Genomic DNA, 12,997 nt, shown 5'->3' with positions numbered 1-12,997 from the left:
CTCTTCAAAAACAAAAGGGGAATGCCATCTGGTGCAAAGAAGCGGACTTCACCAGTGCGCACAACTTGGAACTCGTGACTGGCTTGTGGCTGTTTTGAGGGTCACGCAGAGGGAACAGAAAGGCCAACTCATTATGATGATATGAATGTGTAAAGTGCATGCAACTGTCTTACCTCACCATTTCGAGCAAAGCAAGGAGCCAGTGCCAAAAGGAGGACACAACAGACATCTCCTAAACTCGTCATTTAATACTTGGGAAGCTACAGTGAGTTAACTAGAAGCAGTTGGCTTTACTGGTGATGATGTGGTGTCCGAGTGCTGACATGGCTTGAATTTTGCTGGGAAGAGCTCTTGAAGTGTTGCCTCCTGCTCTGGTAAGAGAGCTTCGACCGGTAGTTTCTCGAATGGCACCTCTGAACCTTCATCCACCCGGACAGCCTTGCCAACATGTTGGATCCGGAAGGGGATCATGCCTCTATCAACCTTGTTCACCTGTTCAAAGAAAGTGAGGTCAAACATGCATGCAGGCACCCCAAAACATACCAACAGAATGCAAAAGATTTCTGATCTCAGGTTTTCTGAACATGAAAATTACAAAACAGTAATAATAAATAAATAGAACAAAACAATATCTCCACTTGACACTCGAAGTTGCAGGGTTGTGCACACGAGCTTGAAGTGCATGCCTTTTTTATTGGAACTATAATTCCAGATGGACATGCTCCAGTCTTTACAACTGTCATCAGTGAGACATTCAATGTCATCAGATATGTGCCAGTGTCTCCAGCTCAGGAAATAATAGAAGTATGGCCCCAGGTAGTTAGTAACTCTGCATTTCCTTGTCAACTCGCTACACTAAATTACTACTTCTGAATACTTATACACCTTGCAAGCTGTTCCTAAATGTGTTAATAAATTTCGACTTTGATAGCTAGGATCTCTGACAAAAAGGTTCTGCATTAGTCCAGCTACCAGCCAGATGAAAACTGTGCAAAAAAAAAAAAGAAGCCGCGATTCCTCAAGTCGCAGTGCTACTAGTGACGGCAAGCTCACCAATGTGCATTGCAGAAATTACCGTTCTCGTAAACTATGCAATCACCAGCATGAAATATGCACACCACAAAAAAGCTACATTAAAAAATGAAGAAGAATATACTGGGTTAAAACAAAATGACTGGTTGTGCAACATAACGGAGCTAAGGCCCGTATTCTTGAATGTTCCTTTACTCAACACTCCACATAGATTCAAGAACGTTGATGGCAGTGACAAAAATGGTCCCTGCGCTTCAACACTCCCAAGCAATTTTTAAGAAGCATGATATCTTCTTCAGTCGATGGACGGCACTGTTATGAGCACCATCAGTAGAGGAAGAGCTTCGAGTCAAGAATCGTTTCAGAATTTGAGGGTAAGTGCTTCACTTGACACCTGTGCATAATCGCATGTGTATTTATTTATTTTATTTATTTACAGATATTGCAAGCCCTCTTCGGACCCATGCAGGAATGGCTACAATCAACGAAACATAAAAACAAATACAACCACACCTCCATATAACCTCAATTTAACAAAATTCGTGATGTAACGAACTGTGAGGTGCTACCCAAAATTTCCGGAAATTTGAAAAGTGCGGGCCAACTGAGTGTGGTACACATTTCCGCGACTGTGCTAGCGGTATGCCCTGCGGATCAGTGTGCTGAATTACTTGCATATAAAAAGAAGCGCTGTTTTGCGAAGTGTTGTTTTGCAACACAATGGTTCACTGATTTGGCATATCCCTTAGCAACCAATATGGCAGACTTCAAGGAGTAAAGGATTTGCATCAAGTATTGTTTTAAACTTGGCAAAACTGCGGCAGAAACTCATTGTATGATAGAGGCTAAGGCTTTTGGAGTTAACACCATGAGCCAAAGTGTCACATTTTTATGGCATTAATGCTTCAAAGAGGGTTGAATGTTTGTTAACGCCAATGAACGTTCTGGACGCCCGTCAACGAGCACAACCCTGGAAATGATAGTGGAAGTTCGTAAGGCTATTCTTGGAAATTGCAGGCCAACTATAATGGATGTCTGCGACATTGTAGGACAATCGTACGGCACTGTTGAGTAAATTTTGTCAGATGTTTTGAACATGAGACTATAGCGAGCGTTACTGTGACATTTTGAAGTGCTTAAGAGGGAGCATTCGTCGCAAAGGCCCAGAGAAGTAGAATAACAACTGGCTTCTTCATTATGGCAACGTGCCCGCTCACACATCATTCATTATTTGACAGTTCCTGGCTTTCAAATAAATCACAATACTTCCGCACCCACCCTATTCACCTGACCTCATCCCTCGTGACTTTTTCTTGTTCCCTGAATTGAAGTTGAGGTTGAAGGGCCGTCGGTTTCATACTATCGAAGAGATCCAGCCGGAATAGCAGGCGGTCTTCAACACACTGTCGCCTGGAGAGTTGCACGAATGCATGGAATCATGGCGGAAACTCTGGGATCGGTGTATACATACTCAAGGGGAGTACTTTGAAGGAGACAGTGCTGACTAGGCATTATGGCGAACACATTTTTTTTTTTACGACTGAGTTCCTGGAACTTAAAGGTAGCACCTCGTATATTACTTTCCGATCTTAGATGCTTTGAAAACCGTGTCTTTTTTTTTCTTCGCAATTTAACGAAGCCATTTCGTGACACAGTTTCGATTTAATGAAGTTTTAGGCCATTTCAAGCATGTACTTGGAGTCTGTATGGCTAGTAAGTCTAGTACATAAATATAAGAATGTTGGTCGGAAGTCATTTCAAACGTCCTTCTTGCATGAAAGGTTTGAGCAGCAAAACCTCCGTGAAAGCGTGCCTAGATACGGTAGGCAAGAAACGCCGCTGACACCATCCATCGCAAGAGCGCCACTTGGACAGGATGCAGGGCGCATGGCAGCTCGCAGCACTTAGGAGAAACACCAGCGCTGACAACTTCCTCTGTGCAAGGGGGATGGGGAGGGAGCGGACATGGGATAATGATATCAAGCACGCACTGTGGGGGGATGGGGGGTAGGCAAGAATGTGCACCTATCTGCCATCTCCTCCTAGCGTGTGTTTCTTCTTCTCACGCATGTCCATGCGCAGGCCATGCACTGTACCTTGGAAGTAATCTCTCCGTGGCATGTGCAAAAGCAGAGTCGAAATGGTCAGTGCCTTCACGCACATTTCGTTGTTCCCGCACATCTAGTGTTGGCATTCACCTAAATCTCAAGTTTCCGAGACACAGTGTGAAGCGCTCGCTCGTGTTGCGAGTGGAAGTTCGTGGTCACCGACTGAGATCTGTCAATGTTTGCCTGAGTGCACGTGACACAGATAAAACTACAAACCTTACTTCGTGTAGTTATCTCTTTATTACCAGCAATGCTCCGCCTCAAAATGGCAAGTTGGGCCAGTTGGTTAGCATTCATAGTGATTCGTTACAGCGCAATACAAGACAAGGACACAAGAAGGTATAAAAAATTATAAGCCGTGTCGTCGTTTTTATACCTTCTTGTGTCCTTGTCTTGTATTGCGCTGTGACGAACCACTATGCACCGCCTTTCTGGCAAAACTGCGACTTTTCTCTCTCTCTCTCTTCTCTTTTTTTGCTTGGGACGAATATCTGTACCATTTTACACTTTTGTTTTTAATTTGTGGGCGCCGGCACCAGGCACTAAGTGCGGTCAGCTGTGGCGTCCAATATTTACGGCGCCATAGATGCAACACATGCAACTCTTAGGCGCCGCGAGCCACATCAATGCATTGCTCTAGGTATGATGTGCACGCAACGCATGGACTAACCTTCTTGCAATTTCTTTATAAGTGGTTAGTAACAATATACTATCCACCAGGAATGCCCCAAAAATTCGTGAAGTTGTTTTTAATGCTGAAACTTTAAAGCCACGAATTAATGAAATTCGCGATGTAGCGAAGTTTTTCGCTATAAATACAACTTCGTTATATCGAGGTTCGACTGTACAAATACAAAGTACAAAAAAAAGCTAATGAATACAGAATTAAAAAGTAGTCATAACGAGTGTATAAGTGTAATGCACAGAAGACTATACAGATGCATACAAAGCACTGATGCAGCCTTCACAAATGTTAGCTGGCTGCGTGCTGAAAACGACAATATGGTCTGTTAACAGTCAAATTCCAAATTTCTTACGAGATAAATGAATAACTGTGTTGTATTGTTGTTAACCAATTCCTCTGGCTACCTGCTCCATAAAGAAATATAGGTAGTTGTATAGGCAGTATGCAAGGGAATGAGAAACCTTTATACTTATTTACCGAATATGTTTTGTTGTAGTGCTTGAATTGAAAATGATGTTCTCGTAAAGCACTATCCACTCTGCTGCCCCTTTGTTCTGGGTGTATTAGGGCTGATGAAATTACCTTGAGCATCTTTTTTCCCCACTTTTCATCCACAATAGCGCGTTTTGTTTTGTGGAAAACAAGCCATACCGCATCACAAGTCATGAAACACCAACAAGATACCAGCATGTCACCTAAGGCAACTGCCCAAACATAATGCACTTTGCTCTTGCAAAAGTGGCTATAGTGTTTCACTTACATAAATATTGGCAAGGAACACCTTGTTTTCTTTTCCAGCATAGTCCGGTCCAGTAATGGGTGTTTCAGGAAGCTCTATGGCCTCTTCAGGTACAGTAATACCCTGAAAATCATACCACAAAAGATACTTAAGCAGTCAACGAGACTTGTACGCCTGCCACTTCCTAGACCTTTTTGTAACATTGTCAATCTGTGTGAATTTATTCAGCAGTGCATACATGAAGCACAAAATTCATGTGAAAGCACCAGTGCACCATTGTCTACTGTTACATGTAATGCAACAAACTGTAAAAGTGCAGTCCTAACAAAATGCACAAAAATTCAGGTGTCTTCAGATAACAGGAAGGCTGAACACCAGGGTGAGGTGCCACAGACAGGCAGTACAGTTTGTAGGCGAACTTATTTTTGCCTTTGCCAAAGACAGGTCCACATACAGTAAATCGCATTATAATGCGCTAGTATCCTGCACAATATATACCTTCACTGTATCCTATATTTGTTGCATGCTGATACAGGCAAACTTTCTAGATTTGCTTTATGTTGGGTTACATCCATGTTCGTTATAAAAAGGTTTGACTGCATTGAACTAGCGCTTGCCTGTTGAGAACATTCCAATAAGTTCAACTAGCTTTGTTAAAAAAAGGTTGGGCCTGCTGTCAAAACATCCTGCATGTCTGAGGCATATCATCATGGTTCAGCTCCATCCCCCTCCCCACCAGTTTTTATCTATCTCTTGATATGATCATCTCAGGCTTTGGACAACAAAGATTTTAAATATAGTTATTATCCTAACTGAAATGGATCATGTGAGAAACATAGTCTCAGTACCAGCACTTTTAGTACATTTAAAACCTGCTAACCAAAGCAGTCAGTCATCTGCACAAGAGGATTCATTTGTCTAGTTTAAAGTTCCCTTAAAGCTTTAAACATAACAAGAATGGTGGCATATTTCATAATCAATCCCAACACATTCTACGAAGTATGTTCACTGTATATGTCTTTTCTTTATTATTATTATTATTATTATTATTATTAAGCTCCACAAAACTTTCATACTTCAGCCATTTACACACAAAGGACATCACCAGAGTTCCTTTGTTAAGTTAGAAAAGTAGCAACATGTGATTTTATTATGCAAATGTCTTGGCCAAGGAAAGTAACACCATGATACACAGAGAACAAAACTGACCGCTTGTCGAAGTGCGGTCCTGAGATGCCATGGCTCAACAGTCCATCCTTGATCCCTGTTCATGGGAAGTCTGATGATTGTGGATTTGAGCATGCGAATTATCTGGCAGAAAGAAGGGCCCAATTAGTATGGCGCTCAGCCATAACTCAGCTGATCCATTTGTTTAGCAACCAGCCAGTTGTGCGACAGTTGCAGCAAATCTCAACTGTCCTGCACAATCCTTCCGGAATCTGGAACTGCAGAGCTCACACAGCAAATAGCTGTTAACTGACAACAGCTTCCTTTAAACCTGTTGATTATGCTGTTCTGCAATAAACAACTTTAATTTACTGTCACAAGTACATTGTGTTGCTTTTTGCCGGTGACCGTTTTCCACCAGATCATCAATGCTATCACATTATTGCTTGGCACAAGAAACGTCCACTGTAGCTGAAATTTCTTGGATGTAGAAAGAGTAAAGTGAAGTGAGAGGCTTGTCTAATGAGATCATATGAGACGTGAACAGTGTTGTACATTCTCATATGTTGGTGAGCACCACTAATTACTCTGGAATGTACAGTGATACATGTACAAATAGCAGACGAACTTGACCAGTCAGTTCAGGTTCGACAACCAACTACTGTGTTTACTGCTATTAGTATTGTGGTTTGAGTGGTGCTCATCTTTCTAGGCACAAGTTCACCCAATAAAGAGTTAGTTCATGAAGAAAAAGAAAGAGACCCATAAAAATAAAATGACAGACCAAGTAACAAATAATAATTAAATTTTTAGTTTATTAGCGTGTGTAGAATGGCTTAACGTTCATTACGTGGATGCGCACTACCTGTGTGCCAAGACGTCGGAGTATTTCTTGTACAGAAGTAAATAATGTTGCAGTAGTTCATCACTAAGCCCACTTCCACGTATTCGCGTCCAAACCCACACAGTAATTTGCAAAAACCATGACAATGTATGCGTGACAATATGTTCAGCAGCTCTAGCAGCAAGTTCTTTCAGCAACACAGCTTTGTCTTGAAGGGCAATGGGAGATACTGGAGCATTTCGGGCATGTCCCTTTTATTATTTGTGAACCCATTTAAAGTCATAATTCCAGCAAGGCATAATGACTAGACTTCAACTGGATGGAGGGCAGGCACTAACCCCCTCTGTTCTGCCAACCTTGATCTCATGCCTCAGGTCTAGTCATATGAAAGTTTTATCCACGTATTCAGAAATGTGCCTTAATTGACGCCCACTCTTGACTAGGTCAAGGTAATGCCTGGTGTAAACTTGATGAAGATGCTTGTTTTCTTCCCTGAGGCACATTCACATCGGTTGTTATCTTGACCAAGTCAAGCACAGGCTTCAAGTTAAGGTGCATTTCTGAATACAGGGGTCAGTGTGTCCATATACGTATAGCAGTTTACAAAAAACCGGAACATCAAAAACATAGATGGTGGTAGCAGTGCCAATAGCCACACCTTGTGGCACCTTGTTGCTTGACCACAACACATCAGAACCAGAAACGTTTTTCGTTCTGGTTCTGTTCTGAAAACAGTTCTGTTCTGGTTCAATCCAGAAGTGAAACAATAACAGTTCAGATTGCTTTGAACCTGTTGGTTTTAGCGTGCGTAAGCTAAGAATGACTACAGAAATATCAATTAAATTTATTTTGCACAAAAATTTGACAGTGCTTTAAACCTAAACTGCATGGAAAGACTTAAATAAAGGCCACAAGTGGTTGAAAAATTTATCGTTTTGTGGAAGCACACCTCAGCAGCAACACTACATCATTTCTAGCATACCTATTCAGTTTCCATACCAGTTTGATCAAAGGTCACTGCCAAGCTAGGAAGCACTTCATTTCAGCAATTATACACAGGTCTCCCTCTGCTGAATAACTATGTGACAGTAACTAACTTCAAATTCTTGTGTATGTATTACCGTAAAAGAAAAATCACTTAACGTTCCTGATTATACTGTTTCTGATGCCTTTACGCCACGAAATAAATAGCACGTAACCTGTCACTGCAGTAATAGTTGCTGAATTCAATGTCACAAGATGGCACCACCAGCATTCCTGTTCACATCTGTGTTTACAGTACTCCATAGCCTGTACACATATATGGACACACTAAAATAATCTATTATGGTAACATAATTTCTTAAGCAGCTAATCATGTAGTAAACCATTAGCCCAGTTGCGCATGCATATGTCTATGTCACCACGTTCAGTCTCCAAAATAGGCCAATCATAGTTTGCTGTTTCACTGTAAAATGCACCATCGAAGCTGGCTATGCCAATTGATGTGGCACATTATGAGCTGAAGGAGTAGTTTTGTGGCAGAATGCATGTACTCTGATGATGATAAATGCGGTGTTTTGGGGCGCAAGGGCCAAATGTGGCCAAAGAGCGCCAAATGCATGCACTCTGTGCAGCAGATTTAGGATTGAGTCCTGGCCGAATTGAGGTTGTCTCTTTCTTTACAGGCTGTGGTTGATGACACCAGGTATGCAAGCCATGTAATGTATGCAAATCACATAGAATGTGCCACTAGGTATTCACTGTAAAAAACAAAGAGAGCATTTAGCATTTACATAGCAATTTCTTAAACATAAGGATGCTTGGTTGGCACAGAAGTTTACTCCAGGATCCTTGAAACCTGTGAACAAACTTCCCACCTCAGCAGAAACTTTTCATATAGTATTGTAAATAACAAAGGACCTCCTTGTATGTTGCAGCGATGGTTAAAACAAATTCAGTGAAATGCATGTGGCCTTCAACTAAGTATTAAAGCATGCGAGATGCAAAAGTTAATGTCCTCACATAATTTTTCCTTAACAAATTTCCACACATAGCAAATAAAGCTAATTTATGACACAACTTTCTGGTTCCAATATTAATGTGCACACTTACAGTGTGTTTCACTCAACTTCAACAAATTCTTTAAGAAGAGAATTGGTATACAGATCAAGAACATAGCATTGAGAGATGCGCTGAGCTAGTCAGTTTAGATTTCTGAAATACTAGCCTTTCGCGACACTGAAACTCTGTGTCTGACTAAATTAGTTTGCTTAACTATCATTAAAAAAACTGCACTCAAGCAACAAATAAAGTCCGACCTAAAAGCTTTTGGTAGCCTTTCCATCAAAAGGAGAAAATACGTAACACTATGCCATAATGTCATGGATGCCACTGTTTCAGTGCAAGAGAGATTAAAAATGAAGTAAACAGCTTTCAAGTGCAACATAAAAACAAACAAACAATGACTGCTGACCAAATGCCAGCAGAATCACAGCCAGTCAAGCCCGATTCAGCATTTGCTTTTAGTACCTCTGCCTGCGGTGAAGTGTTATTAAATTGAATTTAACTTGAGAGGGTGTTTTGCTTACCACCGGAGAAGTTCGGGTACTAAACACTGGACCTAAGTCCTCCTTTCCCTGCACACAAAAAAGGAAAGAAAATGCAAATAAATGCTGTAACTCGGGCAGTACACATACTGCAGCCTGTTCTTCACCAACACTGCAAATATTTAACTGCCAATCAATAAAGGTGAAATATTTCCACGACCAATCAGTACTGCTATTGACAGAGATGCAAAAGTGAAATCACATGAACATTGTGCACACTGACTATGCAGAACGAACTTTATTTCATCACCCGTAAGTGTTGCCAGATTGCTGCAAGGTTCAACTACAATATTAAAAAATTAAAATGCAAATTTCCTACCACATCAAATGTGCTCAAACTTTTACCAGCTTGCTCTGGGAGGTGTCCAGTTTAATATTCAACCCGTAATTCAAGCTTAAAAATGTGATGTCTTGGTCCTTTCAATGTCCTAAAGCAATACTAGGGGGTACGACAGACACTGCAGTGGTGAGCTCCAGACAGGTTCAGACTGTCTGGTGTCTTTTTAACATGCACCTAAATGTACGTACACAAGCATTTTCGCATTTTGGCTTTAGTGAGTCGCGGCCACTGCACCCAGCAACGAAACTGGGGCCCAGTGTGGCCAGCAGCTGGCCTTTGCAGTAGCTCCGGCTTCGCAAATGCTAAAAGTTCGTGAAAAATGCTGAAAACTGTTTTATTGCTTAAGATGTTGACTGTATATTTTAAAAATTCACAGTCCTTGTTCTGATGGACTCTGTGAAGAGACACTAATGTACAGTTAGAGCTAGAATGATCTGTGCCACAGACAAATTTAACTATTTGTGAAATTTAGTCATGAAACACATTTGTGCAATGGCACCCGAAATTTCAGACAACGCTACACACTAGTTTTATGGAGTGATGACAATGCTACAGCTAGGTCCAAATAATTGAGCAGACCCAAAAACTCGAGTTTTAGATGACTGTATTTGTAGCCTAAATTTTGTAACCTAAGCCAGAGCAAAAAGACAAAATCGTGAAAATATTGATGGCAATACAGTGATCGCAAACAAGCCCTAAATGTCACATATTAAAAAAAGAACTAAAAATGAAATGATAAAGGTTGCAGCAGGTTTGTACAGCAAGAAATTAGACAACTTACCACCCTCATATTCTCACGAAGTTTCAAATTTTCTGGTGTTGCATAGAGGGCCAATCCTGGAACAATCAGATGTGTTAGGCCATAAAATGGCCTCACAGACACAACATCCCACTTGTTTCCGAGCCCTGGAAAAGATAGTCTATGAGACGTGGTCCCATGCATCCCGTCCTGGAGTTGAGACCTTATAGATGGAAATTTTTTTTTCTTCTTTCCTTATGGTCAAACTTGTGATGCTTGTTTATCATCTAGAGCTTAAAGGGACACTAAAGAGAAAAATAGATTGAGCTGTAGTAGTAAACTATCCATGAAGAATACAAAAAAAAAAGTTACTCTTACTATGAATTAAGGCTTGATGAGAAAAAAAAAGTGAAAACAAAAGTCTGGTGGTAATGCTGCATTGAAGTTTATGCACTAGCTCGCCATAATGCCAAGGATTTTGACTGCATCTAATCGGGTCTAGTTAATCTTTTGTCCGTAAAAACATGGACTACATTTATTCCAAAGGAATCAAAGACAGAGAAAGTTTAAGAAAAAATAAAGTTTTGACACCTTACACTGTGCCTGAAAAAGCCTAATTTGAGAAGGTACCTTGAAATCCGTGACGTCACCTTGACTTGCTGATGCTGGGGTTTCCGTGTGATATTTGAAAAAAAATTGAAACTTCATTCTTACTCTTCTCTTCTAGCAATAACCCTCTCTCCACAAGATTAACTAGAATTTTGAAAGAAAACTTGATCAGCTTAAACTGAGTCCATCTCTTCAGTGTCCCTTTAAAACAGAGTTGCCTATTTTCTTTTTTGAAAAGGCGCTTTGGCGCCCTAGAGCAGACTGATAGCAATGACACACAGCTGGATAACTGATATAACCTTGCATGCAAATGAGTGAATTGTTTCACGACTACTGTAACTGCAGGAAGGCACAGGTGTAGAAAAAATAACAAACCATGTATCCCACAACTTGTGGGGCTAGCTTGTTCACCAAAGCTACTAAATCTGTATGTCTACTTAGTTTAATTATGCTACAGCATAAGACAAGAATTTTGGTACTGCCACAATTGCTACTTAAAAGTGGCAAAAGGAAAACATCATGCCACAGTAATTATATTGCGTTTCGCAAAGTGGTGAAGCTACTGTCGTCTTAACCATGAAGTCTGCCTAATCTAAGTGACTGAAAAATAAAAATTGCCTGTGAAAGGAATTTGTATTCTTTTAGCTTCTAACCTAGCCTCAGGGAGGGAACTGAACACGTTGGTGGCCTAGTTCTTTGTTTTTAAGCAAAACAGCACAGGTTTAAAAGATGTGCATCACGTTACCTTCGACAAACTGAGTGAGAATGACGTCGATGTTTGGCTTCTTCTTCTTTTCAGTGATTTCGTCACACACATAAATGTAGTTCTCTTTTGTCAGCAATCGGGGCTTCTTGTACCATAGTTTCGACACAAGTGGTGGAACAACTCGCCTCAGTATCTTGGTTGTCTGAAGTGGAAAGAAATATATATATATATTTTTAATTACATGCTTGGTATTAAGTTTCGCAGTCCCCTTACTAGAGCCAGGTTCTCGGCCTACTCCCTGTAGAAGGCTGTGCCATTTCACTTGGAAACTGCGATCCATGTCCACGCTCCAGCGGTTAAATCGGATCTGTTCCAGTGTGACCAATTCTGTCTATCATATTATCATATGCAGATTTTGAGCTTGCTTCAACCAAGCCATTTGCTATTCAGTCACTTGTCGTGGCTTTTTGGGCTCAATCGTGTCCCAGCTTTAAAAAAAAAAAGCAAATGACGAAATTTCCAACTGTCCTGAGCAGCTACTTAAGCAAGAGAGAAGTTCATACGATGATGGAGGCTTGAAGTGATTATTTGTGGTCGAACTAAGGAATGTCACTGGTGTCAACATATCAACAAGGAGAGTTGTCTTCATCAGGGCGGTCCGGTTCCGTAGTTGGAACGTTGGCCTTGGCGACATTTCTTGTTCGACCACAGTTAAATCAGTGAACAGTATTTACATCTGTAACTGTTGTTGGAAGTCATTGGTGCAACCCAAGATCTACCAACACTACTGCTATTTCCCAAAACGTTCGTGGGAATGCAGCGTACGAATTCTGCTCCTAATACAAAACCAAGCGTATTTTTAAGTAGTTTGTTTATATGAAATATTTCGGTGGTTTTATGTTGTCTTTGTACACGCCGTATTTTAAAAGGTTACCTGCTTTTCTGTGCCAATTCATCTAATTAACTTGATCCCTTCTCCAGAAATGCTCGGTAGTCATCACGACTTCGATTTAATAGAATTATTCGTGCAAAGTGAAAATAGATAGGATCGCTTGTTGAAAGCATTTTCACGTCTTTTCTGTCACTCCTACGACCCATGCTTACCCTGATTTGCTCACAGACAGGTGATCGGAGGCTCCTTAACAAGTTCACGGTCCTTGAAGGTGTTGTTTTCAACATTTTGGCTTGGATGCTGCTCTTTATACAGTATGTGCAATGTCTTCACTAACGTAGCACAAGGCGAGATCGGCACACATTAGCACTGCTCTTCCGACCTCATCATTGCTTTGCTGTTCATCAGACGAACTTGACACACGAACAAGTTTCAAAACAACTTAATCACACTATGAAGTGTCCTCAGAGCGACGTTGAACTAAGTGTTCGCGCTGATCTTTCGGTTTCACCACAATAACTCAACGCACATGGCCGCCCGCTTGTACG

The 12,997-nt window shown here is 40.9% G+C and overlaps 1 protein-coding gene across 2 annotated transcripts; it reads right to left on the bottom strand.

Moving 5' to 3' along the window:
• Nucleotides 1–228: 228 nt before the first annotated feature.
• Nucleotides 229–12,990, bottom strand: mRpL9 (mitochondrial ribosomal protein L9). 2 transcript variants are annotated; one of them, XM_055071111.2, is made up of 7 exons: nucleotides 12,662–12,990; nucleotides 11,597–11,759; nucleotides 10,285–10,340; nucleotides 9,146–9,193; nucleotides 5,774–5,875; nucleotides 4,586–4,687; nucleotides 229–492 (listed from the first exon to the last, which is right to left on the bottom strand). In XM_055071111.2, the coding sequence occupies exons 1-7, from the start codon at nucleotides 12,734–12,736 to the stop codon at nucleotides 271–273; spliced, it is 768 nt and encodes a 255-aa protein (XP_054927086.1). In that variant the 5' UTR covers nucleotides 12,737–12,990; the 3' UTR covers nucleotides 229–270. The 2 variants fall into 2 exon arrangements, with proteins under 2 accessions (XP_054927086.1, XP_050034817.1); XM_050178860.3 differs by having other exon boundaries at nucleotides 10,285–10,409; nucleotides 12,662–12,989.
• Between the last annotated feature and the right edge of the window lie 7 nt (nucleotides 12,991–12,997).

Source organism: Dermacentor andersoni, chromosome 5, assembly GCF_023375885.2.
Source record: "Dermacentor andersoni chromosome 5, qqDerAnde1_hic_scaffold, whole genome shotgun sequence".
Classification (NCBI taxonomy): Eukaryota; Metazoa; Arthropoda; class Arachnida; order Ixodida; family Ixodidae; genus Dermacentor; species Dermacentor andersoni.
This window is presented reverse-complemented; position numbering and strand designations above follow the sequence as displayed.

Bases quoted from the DNA above. Each gene is read 5' to 3' on its own strand.
- mRpL9 (XM_050178860.3), bottom strand. From the start codon at position 12,736: ATGTTGAAAACAACACCTTCAAGGACCGTGAACTTGTTAAGGAGCCTC. The intron at 10,410-11,596 runs GTAACGTGATGC...TATCTTTTCCAG, and splicing joins TCTCACTCAGTTTGTCGAAG to GGCTCGGAAACAAGTGGGAT. The intron at 4,688-5,773 runs GTCAGTTTTGTT...TATGATTTTCAG, and splicing joins GGACCGCACTTCGACAAGCG to GGTATTACTGTACCTGAAGA.